This window comes from Geotrypetes seraphini, chromosome 1, assembly GCF_902459505.1.
Source record: "Geotrypetes seraphini chromosome 1, aGeoSer1.1, whole genome shotgun sequence".
Lineage (NCBI taxonomy): Eukaryota > Metazoa > Chordata > Amphibia > Gymnophiona > Dermophiidae > Geotrypetes > Geotrypetes seraphini.
This window is the reverse complement of record NC_047084.1, coordinates 238,180,427-238,205,295: the sequence shown is the minus strand read 5'-3', so window position 1 is coordinate 238,205,295 and position 24,869 is coordinate 238,180,427. Positions and strand designations below refer to the sequence as shown.

At 40.5% G+C, this 24,869-nt stretch overlaps 1 protein-coding gene across 5 annotated transcripts in view; it reads right to left on the bottom strand.

Annotated features, from left to right (window-relative positions):
* Positions 1 to 24,518, bottom strand: part of CCDC149 (coiled-coil domain containing 149) — a 120,244-nt gene extending 95,726 nt beyond the window's left edge. The window contains exons 1-4 of one of the 5 annotated variants that reach the window (XM_033948369.1): positions 23,781 to 24,518; positions 17,178 to 17,339; positions 4,990 to 5,028; positions 935 to 1,042 (exon numbers count right to left, since the gene is read on the bottom strand). In XM_033948369.1, coding sequence (XP_033804260.1) covers positions 935 to 1,042; positions 4,990 to 5,028; positions 17,178 to 17,237 — 207 coding nt within the window. In that variant the 5' untranslated portion in view covers positions 17,238 to 17,339; positions 23,781 to 24,518. Of the gene's footprint in view, positions 1 to 934; positions 1,043 to 4,989; positions 5,029 to 17,177; positions 17,340 to 22,778; positions 22,972 to 23,335 lie in introns of those variants that run through there. The other 4 variants (XM_033948333.1, XM_033948343.1, XM_033948352.1 and 1 more) reach the window with 4 other exon arrangements.
* Between the last annotated feature and the right edge of the window lie 351 nt (positions 24,519 to 24,869).

Sequence of the window (24,869 nt, the reverse complement as noted above, 5' to 3'; positions counted from 1 at the left end):
ATGACTCTTTAAAAGCTGTTGAGTTCCTAAAAAAACACTTGACTCTCCAAGGCCTCAAATAAAGAAGCCCACTACTGAAGAACCTTCACTTAGTAAGCTGACATGGACCCCCTCCACTGAAATGAAGTAGCTCCCTGGAGCTTCATAAACACTTTTCTTATCAAATTCTTCATTTCCATTTATTTTTTTCGACTAACATTATCACAGGCCTTTGCCCAACTTCTTAGAGCTTCACAAGGCCAGAGACTCAACAGTAGAGCACAAACTATGTGCCCCAGAGAGCCAAACCATAAGATGAACCCTGCTGCATCAGTCCAATCTGCCCCATTTTATCCTCGCCATCTAGCAATCTAACATCTCACCACTTCCTCTCTTGCCCCATAGTCCAGCATACCTCCTTCCTTACCAGTCCAGGTTCTTCCTGCCCCCTACCCCAGTCTGTGGACCAGCGATCTCTGCCTCTCTCTTCTCCCACATCCCCATTATCTCTAGCAGTTCAGCATCTTATGTCCTCCCTCTCTGAAGATCCAGCATGTCCCCTTTCTCCTTTCCCTATTGCTTGCCGTATCAGCTGGCTAGAACAGGTAGAGCTCAAGCTTGCAGCCAGGTGGCTAAACAATGAGGAAACACCAAACCTCAGTCTTTGTTTACATGCATGTCTGTTGTAACCACCCTCTGCACTATGAGTCTCTCCCTAGGCCCAGGCTTTTGTATTTTCTCCCAGGGCCCCATCAATCTGCAACAGTCCTATTTCCATGATTCAACCCACCTGCACTGGTTACATCCCTTCCCAGGCTAGCCAGTACCATGTAGCCAAAAGCGTGTGTGTTATCAATTAGGTTTGCCATAGGGACTTTTGTGGCAATCCCCCTTCTTTTGTCTCCCTCCTGAGGATGGAGAAGGAAGATTTAAGAACATGAAAAATTAAACATACCTTATTGTCACCCTGCACTTCTCCCAGCCTCAGTTGAAGTTCTTTAATTTCTTCTCCAAAATGTTTGTTCCGTTCTCGAGACTCACCCAACAGCTGTGCAAGATTTGCCTGCAAAAATGAAAATAACATGATACTTAGTATAAGTCTGCCTCCAGAATGGCACGTATTGTACTAGGATTGCTTCATAAAGATGCACAGAAGGGCACTACTGCATTATAATACTTCAAATTTGTCACTAGAATTTATGATTCAATACAAGCCAACCTCTGAAAAAGAGAAGTGGGTGCTGAGGAAGCGGATGATCAAAGTCCAAAAATTCATAAAGATAAGCCTGGGTATAAAATTTTATAAGAAAGAAAAAACTGAAAAAAATTGGAAAAGGGGAAAATGAAAATAATTGAAGGTGTGGTGTGGATGAAGGGCTAAGGGATTGGTTGGAGAAAAGTGCTGTAGATGGCTTGAATGGAGAGACAGCATATGATGCTGACAAGCTGTGAGGGGAAAGAGAGTGGCAGGAGGACCCTAGCTTTTGATTTGTCCACATTATCTGCCCTTCTCTTGACATTTAGATACACGCTGGTCATGGACTACCAGATGTATTTTGGTTTTCTATGTTGAGCGAGGGGAAATTTGTTGTGAATGTTGAGTTCAACACCCCAATCATTTTCAAAAGTTGGCTCCTATGAATCTTGCTATAAGCACCACATGAAATAGGATACTTGGCTTGATGGACCTTCGGTCTGTCCCAGTATGGCAATTCTTAATTACCAAGCTTCTGAGGACTAGATAAAAGCACATGGAGGGCCGGGTTCTGGCCCCAGGGCCATAGGTTGGACAAGCCTGTTATTTATTCATCCCTAGTAAAGTTTCAAAAAGACCAATTTATGAGTACAACTCTCAAAAGTTAGGACCATAAATCTTTTGAGAATCTGTCCCAAAGTGATTTAGGATTTTTCATGTATTGGTCTATTTTCATATTTCTTCCTTCCTCCTCCTTGTCCTCTTTCCCTCCCTCTCTATTCCTTTTGCGCTTTTTAAAAATTTTTCTCCTTTTGCAAAGGCATAATTTTTTAGCCTGTTCTGCTTCTTATTTCCCCTTGACCCAGACTTCTATTTCCCTAGCAAGCTTCAAAGCACTTTACCCTAACTAACTCATCTTCAATTTGTGACTCCCTATTGACCACAGGCTTGGATCATTTCCCTGCTCTCCCTGGCTCCAGGCACATTCCTGTTTTCTGGAATTGTTTCTCTATCCCCTTTTGCACTGCAGCACTTCCTCTGTTACTCAGAGCTGGAAGCCCAGCAAGGATGACAGTTTGAAACCTCACAGATTACCATGTCGAGTGGGAAATATATTTCAGTAACACCCACACACACACACACACCGAGATCCTCCACCCCAAAAAATACCAGGTTGGTCCCTACCTAGTTGACCCCTACCTGGCTGTATGGTCTGGGAGCACCAGGACCCCTCCCCCTCCCAACAACCTCGTACCTTTTAGCTGACAATCTGCAAAGGGATGTCCATTCCCTCATGTCGGCAGGCCCGCCTCTTCAAAATGACAGACCTTCCCCTTTCTGGTGCATTGGCAGCTTTTGGAAGTCTTGCCGGCAGTTGATTGCTCTGCTGTCAGGAGAGCAGGGTAGAGGCAGGCTATTGCCTGGTAGGAGTTGCCTGATGGGAGGGATGAGCTGTGCTTAGTGACTGCTCTTTCTGAACAGGTGCCAGGCACAGTTCCTCCCCCCCTTTTACTGGGGCTGCTCCACACAAATAGCTAAGCATATAATTTGCACCCTTTGTGGAAAAATTGCTCCTACCATGGTATTTTTTACCATGGCGTCAGAGCGTTGCACATCAGGGCCACAGAGTTTGTGAAACAATATATCCATTCTCCCCCTCCCTCCAACTTTGTCAATGATCTCCTGCCCCCCTCTTCCTACTGCTGCTACTGTGCTACTTTTTTAGGCTCATATAGACCAGTGCCCATTTCTACCTCCTGTGGGATATAATAGGGAATATTTTCAATTTTTGTGAGGAATTGGAGTGCTACTCTTCATTCCGTTTAAGTTCAATCCCTGACCATAGCTGCCAAGGGGAAGTAAGTTTTTAAAAGGGAGATTTCCAATTCATGGAATTCCATGCTTCCACAACCTTGTTCCCTTTCTCCATCCTTCTAATGAATTTATTTTATTTATTTAATTTCTATACCATTCTCCCAGGGGAGATCAGAACTGTTTACATTAAATTTATTCAGGTACTCAAGCATTTTTCCCTGTCTGTGAATACCTTATTTATCCCTGTGATTGCAAGGTTAGAAATAAGAAAAAAGAGCAGATATCCCAAACTGACCCAGCCATTAATGTCATGGCAGATAATGTGCAACACATCATCAAAGACATCATCATCCCTTTTGGTGGGAATTTTTATGCTCATATTATAAATATGAGAGAATTAATTCAGAAACATCGTGCCATAATAAGCATTTTAAATTAACATAGGGTCCATTGAATTGAATCATGCCTTTTAGATTGCATATCCAGGATGGGTGGGAGGGAGGGAGGAGGGGTTATATACTTAACAAATGTTGTCTGGGATTTTAATTTCATGCTTTTCTTTTTGTTCTCAAACCAGGGTGGGAGGGAAGGTGGGGATAATTATTTTGTATTAATATCTGATTGTAGGTGCTATCTCTGATGATAATTGTATATATAATTTGTAAGCACTGTTCTAGATTTGAAAATCAATAAAGTTAAAAAAAGAAGAAGATGTAGTTAACTGCAAAACAGGCAGATCACAGAATTGTTAACACAAATTAATTGCAGGGTGCACAGCCACACCCTTCCCTACATTATCCTAAAATGCCACATTCAGGGTAATTTTAGAACGGATTTTTCTTGACTCAGGAATAGGCATGTTTGGGAGCAGAGTTTCAGTATTTCAAAGATCCATGGTATCTATGGAATTGTACCAATTATGAGGAGGATGGTACAAAGTATAGAAATCACCATTTAGGCAATGGGTGATAAAATTAAATCAGCTACAGTGGGTGGAGCGAATCATTCAATCAAGAAGAAAATAATTTTGAAACATACGAAGAATTTTAAGGTGGATGTTGCTCTGCTGCAAGAAGTTAAACTGGCTTTGAGTAAAATGCAGAAGTTACAAGGGGAACCATGGGGTAAAATTTACTTTTCTTCATGCGATGGGGTCAAAAATCCAAGGGAGTAATGATATTGACTGGTAAAATGGTCCCATTGATTTACATCATATGCTTCAGGAGGGGGCTCCCAGGACAATATGTTTGGATATCGAGGGAAAACGGGAATTTACATTACTTAATGTGTATGTGTTCATGGGACCCAAAGGACCCTTTTTCAAAGAGCTGCAGTCCTATATTAGATCGAATTGTAAGGGAAATCTCATCTCATCGTTGGGGGGGGGGGGGGGAACATGAACTCCACTCTTAGAATTTGCAAAATATGCCTACATTTTCAATGGATAAAGTATCCACACACCTAGTAGGTACAGATTTACAGATTTAGGTGTACTGTGTAATTTTCTTCAGTCATAGAATCAGGAGGACATTTTTCAAAGTGTGTAGGTAAAGTACATGTACCCCGATATTCAGTGGTACTTAGCTAGCTATCTGCAGATATTCAGCGGGAGATAGCTGGCTACCTCCTGCTAAATATCCAATTCACTGGACAGGCCAATGTCCAGCTATGTCACCAGTCACTGTTAATATTCAGTGGCTGGCCGGCTAAAGCTAGCAGCTTGATAAACTCACCTAAAAAGTAGGTCTATCTTTGCCATTTTGCCTTAGCTAGCTAGCCACTGAATATCAGCTTGACTGGCTAAGTCTGAGGTGCCAACTTTGTCTCAGATATCCAATGCTGGTGGCCAGATATGGCTCCAGCATTGAATATCCAGAATTGCTGCAGACCACAGGAGGTAACTGGGCTACCTTCTGCAGTCTCAATATCAGGGCCATAGACTTTACATATATGTACTTTGTTTGAAAATTGTTCACACTAAAATCATAATGATACCTTACCTGTTTCCTCTTCTCTGGTGGAAGTGTTGGATCTCCATCCTATAAATAAAACATACAAGACACAAAACAAAGTTGTTGAGAGCAGTAGTAATGGGAATGTATCGCAACTGCACCTTGAACATTGTATTCAATTGAAGAGCTTATTTCCAAACTCTTCTGAGTCCAATGCAACTATTAAGGACTTAGAGGGTTTTGGAAATAAGCCCTTCAATTCTGGTCACCAAATTACTAAAAAAGATATAGCAGAATTAGGAAGGCAAAAAGAAGAGCAATAAAAATGATAAAGAGAATGGGATGACTTTTTCATCAGCACATAATTAAGCTTCAGAAGAGGGAGAGACTTAGAAATTAACAAAATGGTCTTGTCTAAGGAAGAGATTTGAAAACCTAATGCTAAATTTTTTCAAAGTGAAAGAGGATTTCTACTGAGACATAAATGTTGCTACAACCAGTTGATATTTAAGAAAGAAGAAGTCAACATGATAGGAATACCATGTCCCACAAAGTATTTTCCATTGGAAACAATATAGTTGAAAGAGAACTTTGGAGTTCATATTGCTTATTACAACAGGGGTTTTTTTTTTTTCTATTTACATTTTAATTGCTAGATGATGATGTAACTTCTGACTTTTGGGACGCAATTTGAGGAATGGGAAGGATTTTAAATTGGGGTAAGTTTGCAAGGGGAAGTCAAACCCAACCTCACTGCCCTGTTGTATATGGTGGCAGAGACTTAAGTAGAAGAGAGACCAACATAGGGTTAAAGAGGCAGATAAACAGTACATCTGTTTTAATCAATTTTTCTGTAGAAAAGAGGCTATATAGTTACTAGATGAGGGGAAGATCATATGATGAGTTTGTATCACAAGGAATGTGTGTGCAGAGATCCCATAGATTCTTGCTGTAGGACATCCTTCAACTCCTCCCCCCCCAATCTAAACTGCTGTCAAAAGTGAGTGGAAGCACTTTTATACCAGCTCCGAGTTCTGAACAAGCTGTAAAACAGGTGCTATACATGGCCACAGCAAAGAAATTAGGTTCCGAGGAAAAAAAAGACGCATGGGGAAAAGAAAGATTCCTCACCTTTCTCTTCCCAGTCCTGCAATGACTTGTCACAGATACACACCAGCCCACTTGCTGGCCTGGAGACTGCTTTGACAGAAGTTGCCAACAAAACCATGGGCGATATGGATGAAAAAATGGGAGGAACAGGTTGAGCGTGCCTATAAATTTCTTCTTGAAAACAGAAACTGCTATAATAACATCTCAATTAATGGACTACCAGAAAGAGCTCCAATCTAATAGATCTTTTTTGTAGAATGGTTGCCACTAATAAGTTATGTTCTTGGTCATGATCTGGAAGACAGTAATGATCAAAGTGTCATAAGTATCCAAATCCACTATAGTGGCGATAAACCTTAATAGCCACTGATGTACTGAAGTGCTAGAAATTATGTTATGGCTATACTAGATGTTAATTCTTTGTATTCCCTCTATTCCTCAAGATGACATTTTGATAATCAAAAATTTTTGGAGCATTGTCCTAGACATACAGGGCGCCAAATGAATTTTTGATTAATCTAGCAACTATAGCTTTGAGAAACAATTTTTTTCATTTGACTAATGAAACCAACTCTTTCTTTGACTAATTTATATATGGTTGCATTTAAAATGAAATTGGATCCAGACGACATTTCTGCACTTTGTACAGAACAGTAGCAGATTTATTAAGTTTTTCACGGATGACTGAATTCATGTAATGAATATATTCAATTTTTTTATTCATTATGATGTGTATTGGATTGATTTTTTAGACGGTTCTGTGATTCAGGACCAGTCTGGCTTTTCAGCAATAATATATTGGAAATTGAGTGACTAAAACACTTTTTTGTATTATAGAGTTCATACCCTTATCCTTTAAGGAAATAAACTACCATTTTCTCAATATCTGAGATTTAAGAATTATTTTGTTTGTTGGTGGAAAATGTTAAACCCCAATCAGAAATTACCTGCCACATTGTTATTATGAGACTACTTACTTCCAAGACTTGAGAAAAGCATAAGAATGGCCATCAAATCAAATCAAGAGCTGTTATTAGCATAAGAAGTTAAACCACCTGATATTTCAGATATTTTAACATGTTCTACAGGTCTCACAATTATTCCTAAATATAGTGTCAGTGTGCTGACTATAGCTCACTATACAGCTACAGCTTTACTGTACAGTCTTTGTAGATTTCCTCACTCTGAAGTTTCCTCAGGCTTTGTACTGAAAGCAAGGACTCCTCCGAGTTACACTTCTCCCTCCATATTCGTGGGGGTTAGGGGCAGAGCCGGCCCGCAAATATGGAAGAATCGCAAATAAACTTTTAGGGCCGACTGACCCACCCCCACCCCCACCTCCCTCCTGGACCAAGTTGAAGACAGATGGGGCAAGCCTTAAGCCTCCAAATAGTGTGTCCTGGAATTAAAGCACCACAGTGATTGCATAGAATAAAGGTCATCTTGATTGATTGTGAAGTGACTTGATTTGAGTAGTCCTGATTATTTGGGTCTCTATATATGAACAGTAGTCCCTGGTAAGAGCAGCTGGTTTTAAAAAAGGTTTGGACAAATTCCTGGAGAAAAAGTCCATGGTCTGCTATTGAGACAAAAATCAGGGGTTGCCATGGGCATAACAATGGCCCCCTCAGTTGCTAATTTGTTCATGGATAAATTCGAATGTGATTGGGTGTATCCCTCCAATTATTTTAAGTATGTAAGATTCTGGATACGATACATTGATGATATATTTCTAATTTGGGATGGAAGATTGGATAAACTAGAAACATTTTTGCATTACTTGAACACTTGCCATGAGAAAGTTAATTTTACCCACACATATAGGAGATCTAAAATATCCTTCCTAGATGTTGATATAGAAATTAGAGATAATACTTTCCATACTAAAGTATTTATAAAACCCACAGACTGCAATTCAGCATTGCATTATGCTAGTGCTCACCCCTCTACTCTAAAGAAAAGCTTACCATTTTCGCAGTTTCTGCGAGTTCGGAGAATTTGCTCTTCTACAGCTGAATTCAAAGCATAAGCTACCGAATTGAAAGAAAAATTTCTGAACAGGGGTTACCCCTTGAAAGTAGTACAATCTGCCTATAAGAGGGCGTATTTCAATCATAAGGAGACTCTTCTTGCCCCAAAACAACTTTCTGGCTTTCAGTCTGAACAGACGATTACATGTGTGCTTACATATTCTCAGAATAGCCATCAAACAGTACGCTCCCTCCGTAAACATTGGGAGATATTAAAAATCTCAGGGTTTTTAAAAAATCAAGATCTGAGAATATCATATAGGAGAAATCAGAATTTAAAGGAGATTCTATGTCCATCTATGCTCCCAGAAATAAATGCTATTATTGATGAGAACTGTCATGGACATCGGGCATGTGGTTCATGTCAGATGTGTAACATCATGATCTGTACTAATAACTTTCAAAATCCACAGGATAAGGCAATTTATACCCCGAAACATACTTCAGATTGTAAAACAGATGGAGTAGTATACATTATTAAATGCCCTTGTGAGCTACTGTATGTTGGTCACACTTCTAGGCGCTTCATCTAAGGCAAGACAGTTGTTAGGTTGCATCCGCAGGAGTTTCGTCAGCCGGAAGCCTGAAGTCATAATGCCATTATACAGAACCATGGTGAGACCTCATTTGGAATACTGTGTGCAATTCTGGAGGCCACACTACCGAAAAGATGTGCTGAAAGTAGAGTCGGTGCAACGGATGGCCACCAGGATGGTCTCGGGGCTCAAGGATCTATCGTACGAGGAAAGGCTGAAAAATTTGCGGCTGTACTCACTCGAGGAAAGTAGGGAGAGAGGAGACATGATCGAGACGTTTAAGTATATTACCAGCCGTATCGAGATGGAAGAAGAGATTCTCTTTCTCAAAGGACCCTCAGCCACAAGAGGGCATCCGCTCAAACTCAGGGGCGGGAAATTTCATGGCGACACCAGGAAATATTTCTTCACCGAGAAAGTGGTTGATCCTTGGAACGAGCAGGTGATCGAGGCAAACAGCGTGCAAGAATTTAAGATGCCCATGTGGGATCCCTTAGAGGGTTAAGCCAAGGGAACCTGTCACCAGGAGTAGGATCCCTAGGATAGAAGACTTGGGGGTGGGTCAGTAGAGTGGGCAGACCTGATGGGCTATGGCCCTTATCTGCCGTCATCTTCTATGTTTCTATGTTTCAATATTACACTTACCGAACACAAAAGCAACATCAAGTTGCAAGTATTAGGAGCGCCACTAGCTAGACACTGTGTAGGAAAGCAGGATGATTTCTAGTCCCTGAGAGCCTGTGTGATAGAAGTAATCCAAAAAGGAAAAAGAGGGGGGATTTTAAAAGATACTTGGCTCAGCGTGAACAGAAATGGATATATCATCTTGGCACACTATCCTCGAAAGGGTTGAATAAAAACTTTGAATGGCAATACTTTTATTAACCCCGTTTTCAGTTTATATTATGTAAGCTAACAAATTTGTGCTCCCCTGGCTTATTCCATTAGCCGATGGTTTAGCCCTTATGGCTTTTAGCCAATAAGATAAGAAGGGGGTGGAGCATGCGCTGCTGATTGGAGGGTGTACATAATGTGGGGTAAGGCCATCTTGCCAGCGTTTGAAAAACTTCAGATAGAACACTTGCTACATTTAAATGTATATAGATTGTAATAGCGATTTTTCTTGATAAGTTATTGTACTTGTTCTAATCTTTAGACATTACTGTGCTTTAAAATCAGCCCTGAAGCAGCGGACAAACCAACGGTCCGCGAAACGCCAGCAGCATCGGCTCTGGTTCTAGTCTTGAGAGCGTTGAAAAGCTCCAGTTCTGGTCCCGAGTACGAAATAACACAGAATTGAAGAAGCTCAGAAATGGAAACAGAATAACAAAAACACTAAAGATAAGTAATCTCCTGTGAGGTTTTTCAAATTCTGAAGCGGTCTGCACTCAATTAGTTAGTGTATAAAATAAGAGGTATAAGTTATAACGAAAAAGGTTAAAAAATAGTTTTAAAAAAAATAGTTTAAACATAATATGGATAATGAAGCAAAAAAACAGGTTTTTGGCCAGTGACTGTAGTACGGAGTACGTGTTTGGAATACACCTACGCTGGTAATGATTACCACTGAAACTATAAGCATTGTACTCTCTATTTCTGAGGCCTTTTCCTGAACGAATATTAAGCTCCAAGTATGAATAGACTATAAGAGTGGAGTGCGAGTGTTTGAGTATAGACTTCTTCATATGAGTAGAGATTTGATTTTTCTGCTATTGAGACAGACTTGGGGGAAGCCACTACTTGCCCTGGATTGGTAGCGTGGAATATTACTATTTGGGTTTTTGCCAGGTATTTGTGACATGGCTTGGCCACTGTGAAGATGGGATACCGGGCTAGATGGACCATTGAATTGTTGCTTTGGATCTGTAATAATAGCTATGCTGGATAACACCAAAATTAATTTTTTCTTAAAAGTCTTTGATGCTGCACTTCAGTCAGCTGATGGGTCTTGCAGCTCAAAGAATACCACAGGATGCTCGTTGCAGGCTTCTGGGTTTCGCTGCATCTTGTCAGGTAGAAACCAATGTTTCAGCCATCATTCTGTGGCTTTCTTCAGGCTATGCTGCCAGGTCCACTGAACTGATTGGTGACCAATGGACTGCCCTGTTCCCAATTTGAATTTTTGGTGGGAAAGTCAGTTGGTCTCTTTGTTTTTCCATAGAATAGAAAAGTCTTTGGCGAGTTTAAAACCACAAGATGTTTGAGATAATATGTACAATATTCTAAAACTTTGAGAAAGTTGCCTGAACGCCTTAAAACAATTTGAGGAGCATAATCAAAAGATACATCTAAGTCCGTTTTGGGCCTAAGTCCCTACTCGCTCAAAGTCGGCAATGCCTAAAGTCCGTTTGATCGGCCAGACTGCTAAGTCGTCTATATTTATACCACATTCTCGTCAAAAAAATCATCCAAGTCAAAAACGCCTAGAACAAGACCTTTTGGATGTGGGAGGGGCCAGCAAAGTGATGGACTGGACACCCACACATGGCAACACAGTAGTGGGGCACCTTAAAGGGCACTGCTGTGAACTTCAAAAAAAAGAGTGCCATATAAACGTCTCACCATGTACTCCCTTATAGGTCATGGTGAGCCCCCCATAAATACCCCCTAAACCTACTAGACCCACCTGTCTACAACCCCAATAGCCCTTATGGCTGCAAGTGGCATCTATATGGCAGTACAGCAGGGTTTGGGGGGTTTTGGGGGGGTGCATATGTTTCACCATGAATGTAGTGGTTAGAGTAGCTTATGGGCCTGTGTCCTCCTCTCTGTGGGTTACTAGCCCATCTGCCAGACTACCCCCCTCTGCTGCTCTACTAGGCTTTCCTATACCAGCTGCTGATATTCTGGACGTAGATTTGTAAATTTTTATTCTGTTTTTATGGAGGTGTGGGGGGAGGGGCCAGTGATCACTGGGGGAGTGTGTGGAGGCTTGTACTTTGTGTCTACAGTTGTTATCTGCTCACTTTGGAGACCTTCTGGGCACTTAGACCTGGTTTTACATGGCCTAAGTCACAATGCACAATTTCCGTCTAGGCAGTCTTGTTACACTTTTGTTTATTCTTGCAGTACGACTAAGTCTAGGTCAGCCCATGCCCCGCCCAGATCCCGCCCTCACCACTCCTCCTAAAATGCCCCTTTTAGCTCTGGCCGTACAGCAGCACTGAAAGGGCCTAAGTCGTTTTGAGATATGTCTAAAACTCGGTTCAATTATCAGCACTTGGACAACTTGTCTTACAGGCAGGTTTTTAGGCCGACTTTTAGACATATTTATGTTTTGATTATGAGCTCCTTTGTGTATTAAATGTGAAGAAATGCTCTCTAGTGGTAGGATGCATGAAAACACAGCATGTGATTACTAGGAGGAACTGAGGACAATTTGTAGGACATTATGGGGTAGACATACTAATAAAATTATATTATATATAAATAAAATCTATCATATCTCCAAATGCTTTCATTGCCCTGCACATAACTTTTGAAACTTTTGGGAAAGGATGAAAACAAAGAATGTTGCCTTTCTAAACTAAAACTTAGAAAAACATTATCTGTATGACCAAGGAATGGCCAATGGAATTTGCAACAATACAGAGAGAACACGAGCTAGCTCAAATCTTAAATCTTAAGGAATCAGTTTGGATCTTTGCAACCCAGAAGGCATGGAAACCACAGAGCTGCTTTTCAGGGCCAGCTCAAGAGATTGTGGTGTCCTAAGCCAACTTTGCCAAGGAGCGGGGGGTGGGGTGGGGGGGAGGTCTCAGAGAATTTTATTTTATTTTTTTAAAGTTTTGAGTGAAGCCTTGAAAATACGGAGGAAGCTAGCCAACATAAGAGAAGAAGGAAGAAAATGCCACCATTTTGGCCAAGGTAGCTAATGCTGACTCTCGAGAGATAATGAGATAAGGAAGTTCTTTAATGAGAGGGCATAGGATGAAGTTGAGAGATGATAGGCTCAGGAGTAATCTAAGGAAATACTTTTTTTACAGAAAGTGTGGTGGATGCATGGAATGGTTTCCCAGAGGAAGTGGTAGAGACAGAGACTGTCTGAATTCAAGAAAATATGGAATAGACACGTATGATCTCTTAGAGAGAGGAAGAGATAATGGTTACTGCAGATGGGCCATTTGCCTTTATCTGCCATCATGTTTTTATGTTTCTAAATACTGGTGTCTTTACTGGGGTAATTAACATCATCATTGGTCCATTTTCACTCACTAAAGCTGCTTATTGTAATTTTAATTTTCATAACAAAGAATAAAGTACTTAACCCTTTAATTTTACAAAATTTAACTTTACAAAAAAGTTATGCAAGAAAATTATTTGCAGTTAAATGGATTTTTTATGATCAAAAGACCAGAGTATCAATGGGTGATACTTTCGCATTGTCGCTGGTAAATTTGTATGATCGAGTATGAAAAATTTTGGATTTATAAAATCTTCTATTTTGAAAAAAATTTTGGATAGTACAGATATATTGATAAAATAAAATCTCATAAATAGCCTCACTCATGTCCAAATCATCTAATATAATAAAACGCTAGGCCGCGCATGCGCACTTCCTATGTATGCGCTGGTTTTCCGTGAGCTGTAGCGACACATAGGAAGTGCACATGCACAGCTTATGCTCTGTTCTGCTCCCTGTTGAAAGACGCAGCGTCTCCCTTACACTAACTTTGCCGTCGCCGCCTCTCTGCTCTCTCTCTTCCTCGCGCACCACTGCCTCTCCGCTCTCTCTCTTCCTCCCCCACCCCCCAGAGACGGATGTCGACCGCGGTGGCCCGAGTTGGATGTCGGCTGCGGCGGCCCGAGTCAGATGTCGGCCGCGGCGGCTGCTGGCCGCGGCGGATGTCGGCGGCTGCAGGCCGCAGCAGCCAAACTCGAAAAAAAACATAACTAGGGCATGCAGTTCAGGAGGAAAATACTGCACAGGGAAGTGGGGTGGGAGGGAAATGCTGCAACACACGGAAATGGAGGACAGAAAAGGGGTTGATGGACAGGGGAAGAGGTGCTGATGAACAGGGAGGGGGGGCAGAAAAATAAAGACAGGCCTACTGCTGGACAGGGGGAGCAGGAAGGAGGTGATGATGGACAGGGGGAGCAGGCAAGAGGTGGTAGTGGACAGCCAAGGGGAAAAAAAAAAAGACAGAAACCCGGAAAGCATTTTAACATAAGTAGGGCATGGAGTTCAGGAGGAAGGTATGGGGGGGGAGGAAAATACTGCACACGGAAGTGGGGTGGGAGGGAAATGCTGCAACACACGGAAATGGAGGGGCAGAAAAGGGGTTGATGGACAGGGGAAGAGGTGCTGATGAACAGGGAAGGGGGGCAGAAAAATGAAGACAGGCCTACTGCTGGACAGGGGGAGCAGGAAGGAGGTGATGATGGACAGGGTGTAGGTAAAACAAAGGGAGAAGGGCTTCTGCTAGATAAGGTGAGCAATGATGGGGTGGTTGAGGACACAGGGGAGGTAAAAGGGAAAATGGACAGGGGGAGCAGGCAAGGGGTGGTAGTGGACAGCCAAGGAAAAAAAAAAAAAAAAAAAAGAGACAGAAATACAGAAAGCGGCTAAGGAGAGAGAAAAAAAAATAGACAGACACACACACATATAGTCTAGCACCCGTTAATGTAAAGGGCTATACGACTAGTATAATAATATTCCCATTCAGTCTGCTAACTAAGAAAAGTTAATGATGGCATTCAAGTTGCATTGTTTATGAGTGAAGATAAGGGATGACCAAAGAAGAAGCTTGCTACAATAAACTTGAACTTCATATGAAATATACTGTTCGAGTGTAGCCGCTGAGGTCACAGTTGAAAAATGTTGAAAAATATTAAATATGCTAAAATGATGTGTTTATAAAGAATTGAGAAGAATATTATTATATGATTTGGACATAAGAGTGAGGCTATTTATGAGATTTTATTGTAAAGTTTTGCTTCACTCAGATTATACATAACTTATTGGGCCAGAGTATTTGGTGACAGATATATTGATGACATTTTCCTTTATGGAAAGGAACTAGAGAAGAACTTTTGATTTTGAAAAATTGGTTGGATTCCTGCAACGATAATCTGAAATTTACGATGTCTGTTTCAATGGAGCAAATTAACTTTCTTGACATTTTAATTTATCAAGAAGTCAAACATTTAAAAAATAGAAGTTTTCATCAAAGATTCAGATAAAAATATTAATTTTTTAATTATAAAGTTTCCACCCCCCAAAAAATTAAAAGAGTGCCTACCATTTCCCAGTTTTTAAGGGTTAAAAGGAATTGCATGTGTCCTAAAAGAAATCTAAATTCACTGAAAGGAATAAAGGATGTTGTTAAAAGATGTTATAACACAGCAAGACTTTATAAATAAGAGATTTTTTGTTAGAAGACTCTAAAGATAAGATTCATGTGTTCTCCAATATGGTGTGTAGGGACATCAAATTGCAAAAATCTTTAGAGATTGTTGAGAAGTTTTGAAATTACATCCTGTACTGAAAAATAAACATCTTCGGATAGCCTAAGTGAGAGAATGGAATTTGAAATAGATTTTATGCCCAGCTGATATTTCTTACCCTACTAATTTTAAAGATGGGAATAGATGGATATTATAAATGCATGAATTGCACCATTTGTAACATCACTAAACAAAATAAAAGCTTTACCAATCCAAAGAGCAGGAAGGAATATATTTAAGACACTTTACAACATGTAGAATTGAATATGTCAATGGTGGAGTGCCCTTGTATAAAGTTATATGTAGGAATGACATCTAGATCATTGAGGCTCAAGATGGCTGAACTCATATCTAACATCAAGAGAAGGAAAATAAATGAACTACTTGTGGCTCACTGCATTGAAGCATCTCATTCATTCCAAGATCTGAAATGTTTTGTGAATCAGGAGATTGCAACAAAAAGAAATTAGATGGATTTATATTTTAAATACTTTGGGACCCGATGGATTTAACAACTTTGACTGGAAGCCCTTTTTGTAGGAAGTGAACATTTTCATACAATTATATGAGCTTTATTGCATTGAATAACACTGATAAGCAATTAACACTGTAGCTCGTCTGCAGTAGTTTGTTTGTTTTTTTTGGGAGGGGTTGAAAGCATTTGATGGTTTTTCTAAATCCTTCTTTCTGGATGTCTTTAGATTAAATTACGGTTATCCAAAAATCTGCAACACAATTCATGTTTAAGGGCTCCTTTTACAAAGGTGCGCTAGGGCCTTAACGCGCACAATAGCCCGCGTTAAATTCCCAAGCGCGCTAGCCACTACCGCCTCTTTTTTAGGAGGCGGTAGATTTTCGGCTTGCACGGTAATTTTGTGTGTGCGCTAAAAACCCTAGCGCACCTTCGTAAAAGGAGCCCTAAGTATAACATTATTTTTTTTCACACAAGCCAAACACATGATTATTGTAATACACATTTGCTGACGTTTTCAATATAAACCGTTATTTTGCTCCAACAAAGTGTAGGGGACTAAATGCCGTACCATTTGAAGTAAGGTAAACATATTTCTGCTAATATACCAGCAAGTTACTTAACTCCAATTTGTTATCATGTGAATCATCAGTTGTAGATATTTATGCTATAAATGTTGTAGATTTTCACACTTTACTAAATGGAACCCCTGAAGAAGCCTTATGTAGTGAAACGGACCATTGGACTTTAAGAAATATCAGAAATTTAAATGCATAGCCACAATTGAATTAAGTCACAAAAAGATAAAAATAAAAAAATAATAAAACATAGTATTGTTTGAAGTAGGTTTTTTAGACCAATGAATGAGAATTTGGCCCTAACACACAGACAGGTTGATTGAGACTAAATTTCCTGCCATTGAGTCTCTGAGGTGTTTTTCCTCCTATATAAAAGTAGTACTAATGCAACCAGGAATTCATCAAAGGGTGCTAATCGCATTAGCGTGCATTAAACGCTAATGACACCCATCATATTCCTATGGGCTTCTTTGGTGTTTAGCGAGCACTAACATGAATAGCACCTGAATTCCCCCCTAAATTAACTGCATAAATGATACTTTAAAGACAATTATGTGGCAACAGATGTAGTTCAGACTATTTGCAAGTTCAAATAAATATTACTTAATTTCTACATATTTCAACTGTGATTTGATATAGGTAGGACTCACTTTAAGCAGTTTCTGAAGACGGCTTTAGATTCAGTAAGCAAAACTGCATAATTTGGTTACTAGTAGTTTGTAAAATTTGAAGAAAAAAAAGCTCTACTCCTAAAAAATTGACATGTCTTAGCGCCCCACGGTAGTGGACTTTACCCTGCAGTATACATACATTAATGCTTAACACAGCTTTGTAAAAGCCCCATAGTTTTTGATGCAAACATGGAGTCGTGCAGTGCTCTCTGAGGATTTCCTGAGGCCAAATTATTTGGGAACTACAAGTAGATTGGCACCTCATAAAATCTGCAGAGTAAAAGGAGTCTGTTTCATGAAAAAGGAATGAAAAAAAAGAAACAAAAAAAAACTTTTTCAAGCTTCCTCCAAAGTTGTTCAGTAAGACAAAATTAGAACTTATAACTACGTACAATCAGCTCTCGGTATTTCTTCTTCAAGGACTGATGCCGTTCCCGAAGCTGGTTGGCCATAAGTTTGTACTGGTCCCTTTCCTGCTGGCATGTGTCCAACTCCTTAGACAGGATCAGCAAAGCTTCCTTTTTACTTTCCAGCTTCCTCTTGCATATAAGATACTGCCAAAAAATATATATATATATGAGAAAAGTAATAAAATTAAAACAGATAATGACAACATTACAGAAAGATGTCACACATTCTCAACATCAATGTGCAAAATGTCAATAGGGGTGTCATGTTTTAGGCCTTCAATTAGATATTTCACAGTGTTGGAACAAGGACCCAAGAAAAATAAATTCAACCAGCTGTCTGCTCACTTCTGAAACTACTACTACTTTATAATCCACAGCACAAAGTGATGTGAAAACAACGCCCAGTACTGCCATATTATCTGAATTCAAAATGTGTGCAGTAAGCAAACTTGATCATTTACTTTGAGGTTTTTCTAGCAAACACAAGCCCTCTCTGAATTTTGGTTGAATAATTATAATGCCACGATGTGAAATTACTTAACTACCAAGCAACTGATTTCATATGGTGGATGAAACTTGGAGATCAGCTATTCCTGGGAAGGACATCAATTCTATCCCTACAAACCGTCTAGGGAAGAATTTTCCAAAAAAAGACCTAGCTGAATACTGCCCCTTCCCTGCCCAGCTAAAAGTTGATATGAGCTTTCACAGAAATGCACTTTATGCTGGATAAACAGAGGCATTTGCAGAGGCCTGTTTAAGTCAGGGGCAGAAAGCATCACCTATATGGGACATTTCTAGAAGTGTGTGTGCTATTTGATGCTCCTTAGCTCGTGGCATCCCCCCCCTCCCATACACACACACACATAGCAGTAGAAGTATGCAGCCACACTCTGCATTCAAAAACAACTAAGACCTGCCATACTGGGTCAGACAATGACCTTTTGAGCCGAGATCCAATCTCTAGTCCCTCAAAGTACCGAGCAGGAAAAACAGTACCATATTTTTTACTGCCAGAAGGAAGTAGACGCATCCGTTATCTCTCACACTAGCAACCATTTACCGTACTACTATACTATTTATTATTTCTATAGCGCTATCAGACGTACGTAGATTTGTCCACCAAAACATGGTCCAAACCTTTTCCAAGCTTCACTATTCTACTGGTTTGGGCTGCATCTCCAGCCATTCGTAAGTACAGGTGTAAAAAGGAGAATTCCTCGATTTGTTTCCCTTGTAGAAAAAGAAAAGTTTCAGACAGCAATAAAGAGGGAGGAAAAATGGGGAATCTGAATGCATATGCAAAACTGTTGGCTCATTAAGATATTCAGTAATTCTGCTTTTTGAAAATTGGTAGCACATTTAACAGTTTAAAAAAAAATAGTACAGTAGCTCTGAATATTTTAAGAAGATATGTACTCTCACCTGCTCTTCCACTCCATTTTCCCCTCTCCTACTCTTTCCAACTCTTTCCAATCCTTTCCTTTGTGTCCCATGCCCTCCACTTTATCCCTCATCTCTGTGCCTGCCTTTCTCATGCTTACCTTTTACCTCCATCAACTCTCTAGGTACACTGTCCCCAGCATCTGCCTTCTCCCTCTTGCTAGGGATATACATTCATTTAAAATGACATGGGATGTGTCAATAACATTTCTCATGTTAGGAACATAAGAATACCCATACTGGGTCAGGCTAATGGTTCATCTAGTCCAGTATCCTGTTTCCACAGGGGTGAATCCAGGCCATAAGTTCCTGGCAGAAACCCAAAAAGTAGTAACATTTCATGCTACTGATCCCAGAGAAAGCAGTAGTTCCCTCATATCTGTCTCAACAGTAAACTATGGACTTTTCCTCCAGGAACTTGTCCAAAAATTTTTTAAGCCCAACTACAATAACCACTGTTATCACATCCTTTGGTAACGAGATCCAGAGATTAACTATTCTTTCAGTGAAAAAAAATATTTCCTTCTATTTGTTTTAAAAGTATTTCCAAGTAACTTAATTGAATGTCCCCTAGTCTACATAATTTTTGAAAGAGTAACAAATTGATTCACTTTTACCCATTCTATACCACTCAGGATTTTGTAGACCTCAATCATATCTCCCCTCATCTGAAAAACCCTAAACTCTTTAGTCTTTCCTCATATTAAAAGAGTTCCATCCCCTTTTATCCTTTCCATCCACTTTTATAATTTTGGTCACTCTTCTTTGAATCTTTTCTAATTCCACTATATCTTTCTTGAGATACGGTGACCAGAATTGAACGGAACATTCAAGGTGAGGTCACACCATGGAGCGATATAGAGGCATTATAATGTTCTTGGTCTTATTTACCATTCATTTCCTAATAACTCCTGCCAGCTTGTTTGCTTTTTAGGCTGGTGCTGTACACTGGTTGGAAGGTTTCAGAGTACTGTCTTTGATGAAAACTAGATCTTTTTCTTGAGTACCCACTCCCAAGTTGGACCCTAGCACCCAATAACTATGATTTAATTTATTCTTTCCAATGTGCATCACTTTGCATTTGTCCACATTAAATTTAATCTGCCATTTGGATGCCCAGTCTTCCAATTTCTTAAGATCTTTCTATAATTTTTCAGTCTGCATTTTTTTTTTTAACAACTTTGAATAATTTATTGTCATCTGCAAATTGAATCACCTAACTTGCGTGAACACACACACACACACACACACACATGGTTCCCCCTTTTGCACACACACGCTTCCTGCCCCCTCCCTCATCTACAGTTCACTTCCATACCCACACCATGCACAACCTTTACCCCTAGAAACACAAACCCCCTGCTCCCCACACAAAGTACCACATTTAATTACCCTGTATAATTTTGTAGCATTGGAGCAATTTATCCAGAACAAAAGGTCACCTTATCAGATAAACTGGTTAGTAAAGATTTTACAGTGAAATGATACAATATTTTGTCACAACTGCATTTTTAATTAACTTCCAAACGAACAAATAAGAAGGGAAAGATCCAGGGGCAGGATGGTGCTGTTGGACCCCAAGAAAATGCACTTATCCAGGAACTAAAGTTGCTTGCTGTAGCTGGGACTAGGAAATACTTGTTCACTCACTCCATAATCCCCTGCAGCCATCACACATGGAGCTAATGTGCCACACATTTTGCCCACAGCACAGGAAACAGCCTTTAAGTAGGCCAGACTCAGAGGAAGTTCTAGGCCAGGGGTAGGGAACTCCGGTCCTCGAGAGCTGTATTCCAGTCGGGTTTTCAGGATTTCTCCAATGAATATGCATGAGATCTATTTGCATGCACGGCTTTCAATGCATATTCATTGGGGAAATCCTGAAAACCCAACTGGAATACGGCTCTCGAGGACCGGAGTTCCCTACCCCTGTTCTAGGCAAACAAAAGAGAGACTGAACTCAACAGTCCCTATTCATAGCCAGAATGTGCTGTTCAAGAGGGTTTAAATTAGCCTCGCAGAGTTTATGGGGCTGATATTCAAAGTGATTTAAGCCAGCAGGAGAGTGTCGCTGACCACCTAATCAAAGTGAGCAAGTCAGGGGCAGAATAGGGTGTGAATCTGGGGAGGAGCCTGGGGTTATGCAGGTGCAAGCAAAAGCTGTTCTAAATTAAGATGCTTAGCTATGCAGGTTCTGGCTCAGAATATCAGGATTGGGACTTGTAAAACTACAAAAAGGCGGTATACCACACTCAAAGCAATTTACACACAGGTACTCCAAGCATTTTCCCTATCTGTCCTGGTGGGCTCACAAGCTCTCTAATGTACCTGGGGCAGTGGAGGATTATAGTAAGGAGCTGCACGGGATTTGAACCCCCAACCTCAGAGTGCCGAGGCTGTAGCTCTAACCAGCAAGTAGTACAGTAGTTTTCCTTTAAAACCTGTTACCCTACTGCTATTTAAATTTCCCAAAGAAACTTTATAATAGTTTCCAACTGCTACTATTAATCATTTCCATAGCGCTGAAAGGCATACACAGCGCTTTATATTTGACATGTAATAGACCAGGGGTCTCAAAGTCCCTCCTTGAGGGCCACAATCCAGTCAGGTTTTTAGGATTTCTGCAATGAATATGCATGAGATCTATGTGCATGCACTGCTTTCAATGCATATTCATTGGGGAAATCCTGAAAACCCGACTGGATTGCGGCCCTCAAGGAGAGACTTTGAGATCCCTGTAATAAACTGTCTCTGCTCTGAAGAGCTTACAATCTTATTTGGATAGACAGAAAGGACATATAGAGGCCGGGGAATTTCTTGCAGAGAGAATGATAGGATGGACATATGTAATTTTACAGAGAGTGGGAGTTGAAAGCAGCCTCGAAAAAGTGGTCCTCTGTGACACTGTTCTGAATATGGCTGCTCCCGATGGGAAGGGGGGGGGCAGGGGAACCACAGGACTGTTTAGAGATTTTTAAATAACATTGTATTGACAGAGGAAAGCTTATGTAAAGAATTTACAACTTACGTAAAGAAATTATTTTCCTCAAACTTACGACAGAAGAGTAATTCACATCACAACCCAGAATGCAGAGATGAAACCTACACACCTCCCATAGATAGATAGCATATAGCTTTCTTTTAAATAATACATAAAACAGAGAATTCAAAAAACTTCAATATGTCTGCACTTTGCGAGATAGTCTGCTTCCATGTCATGCGCAGCCAACAGTAACCTAAATAAGGGCTGTTAGGTCTTTCCTGACACAAGCAAGTGGTATGTAAACGCGAGTTATATGAGTTATATGTTATTTAGCTATTTTACTATGATAAAAATATGAAGCTAATGAAAAAAAGCAGAGATACTAGTCAAGGTTGATGCACTGATAACCGAGTACTGCTCGCAAGTTTGAAACTTGTGCTAATTTGACCCCTTTTTATTGCTGCCACTATCCCCCTCCTTTACAAAGCCACACTAGCGTTTTTAGCGCCGGCCGAGGCAGTAACAGGTCCATCACTCATAGAATTCCTACGAGCATCCGAGCTTTTACCACCACGCTAAAAACACTAGCGCGGCTTTGTGAAGGAAGGGATATAGTCCAATACAAAAAACAGTAACCTACAAGGGAATCTGGACGTTACAGCTTTGCTAGAAGTACAAGAGTGATTTGAAAAGTCTGGTAAACGTCCATGAGATGAAGCCACACAGTCCATTAAGTCATCAATGAGTATTTTGCAGAGTTTGACAAAAGCTCTTGAAACGCGCTGGAAACTACACTGTTTAACTTGCGCTTTTTTTTTTTTTTCAAACCAGACTTTTCAAACCACCATCTGAGGAACTCTCCAGCTGACTTATGTATTGGAACATGATAAAATATGGATGTTAAAATTGGTTTGCTTTTTTAAGTTTAGGAATAAGTTATTTTTTGATCTAAAATTTTTGTTTTTACAGACATTTCCAAGGCTTCTCAAGAGAAGCTAAAGTGTTTCTCAACTATGAGGCAATGTGCTATTTCCTCTGAAGCATCTTTTATACTCAAATTTCCTTATTTACATGCAGTTAATTATGGTTTATTCACTTATTATGGTAATTAAAGAACTCCATAAAATCAAAAGAATTCCCTCAGTAATTCCCCCCACCTGATCACTTTGTATAGGTGCACCTTCTTGTTCAGTCTGTCTGTCTTGACTAGATTATAAGCTCTTTTGAGCAGGGACTGTCTTCTATGTTTTGATGCACAGCACTGCGCATGTCTAGTAGTGCTATAGAAACGATAAGTAGGAGGAGAAAAAAAGGCTTTTGCTGCTGGCTTGACCTAAAGCCTTCCACAACTTGGTTTCCACCTCTGTCCCTCCCCCTCGTTTTAATGCATCCTGGTTTAGCAGGAACAAGAGCTACTGGGCTTCCTCCCCCTGTGCTTTCAGAAATGCGGGGCCGGAAGCCTCAAACACCTCTTGTTTTAAGCTTTCTAGTCTAGAAAACGAGACCAACCCTTCCCCGCAGCCATAATTTCGCAGACACAGCCCATCTCCTCCTCCAGCCCTCTCCCAGCTGTCACCGCAGCAAATGAGGCGCTAGCAGGAGGTTCGAGACGGTTTCTTCAGAGGATTCTCCTATTTTCTGTGGCGATCTGTTGTTTGCAGCGCCTCTGGGGCAGCCTGATCCCTCCCACTCAGTTGCACGGAGATCAGCTCACCTCGTTCACCAGTCCCTGCCAATCGCTCTCAGTGCGCTCGAAATTCATCACTATAGAGGCGCTCCAGGCTCTGGAAATAAGCGGATAATCTGATGGCGCTGGAGTCTGGACAGGGACATTCATACAGTCAGCCATAAATTGCTGCTGCTTCCCTGCCTCGCATGCTCCCGGCTCCCTGCACTGTTTACTCTACGTCAGCTTTAAGCAGCCCTGCTGCAAGGGAGGAGCCTGTGTGTGCGAGCAACCTGTTTCCCTCTCTGCCTGGATTTACTTGAATATCTAGGCCGTTTGGCTGAACTGCCTCCCAGTATGAAGAAGAAAGACTTAATTCTTAGGTATTTCCATGTCCGTTTGGGATATATGCCTAGGATCCGCTTGCAAAGCACTGGTTAAGTTTTTTTCAACCCACAGCTATGAAACACTTCACCATACAGAGACTTCTTACCTGAAATATGGTAAGGTAGCCAAGACTTTGCTTTTCAAATGAGATTTTTCCTATATGGTGTACACAGAGCAATAACGGGAGGAATGAAGTATAAAACAAGATAACTCGGGCCCACTAAAGTATTTGACTTTGGGGTGTGGCTGAAAATGGCTAAAATATTTGGTGTTTTTATTTTTGTATAGTAATTATTTACTCATAAGCTTAATTTTTATTGTAACTGATATTGGCTACTACAGGATAAAAATAAATGTAAAAGTTGACAAAAAGCCAGAAAACTAGAACTCAAAAGTGGAATCGGCCCTTATGTTGTTTTAGGTAGGGCAGCTCCAGTAGTCACTTTTTTTTAAAACTTGTATTTAGTTTTTAATGCCAACAAAAAGTGCAATACAATTTACATACAAATAATAATAATCAAATAAGCACTTATAAACTATCAGAATCTATACAAAAGATAAAAATTCCCTCCTCCATCCTTTCTTTCAGCACCTCTAACTTGAAATAGGGGTGGTACTCCTGTTTTCCCTATGCTTCTCTATTTCCTACTGATTGCAAATGTAGCCCTGGCTCTGCAAGAACAGCCATCCCATGGGCTCTAGCTAGCTCATTGGGTCAAGGACCTGCAACCAGGTCTCACAAAAAGTTTACAACAGTCACTTCCTTGCACTCGCAGTTCTTACTGAGCTTGGATTTAGGCCGCGCCAAATAATTCCAATAGACTGGAGGAAATGATGAATCTGTCTCAATCAGCCCACTTGGACCTAGCACTTCTTTCATGCTGGAAGAAACAGCCAGATGCAAGGTGTAACTGAATAGCTGGAACTCTTTATTTAACCCAAACTCAAGTCATAGGTAGAACTATTTGCAGTCCTTCAGATGTATCAGCAGTCAGCAAGTTCAAAAGACATTTAATAAACAAATTTTTTCCTTCTTGTACTCTGGTTAGAGTAACTCTCTGTCCTTTCCCCTCAGGGACCAAAAAGGGGTCTCCTTCAGTGAACAGGGTCTTGGCATGAGAAACAGGATACCAAGCCTTTGAATTTCAGTCTCATTTAGCCAGTAGTCAATGTCAGTTTCTTCTCTTTCTTCCCC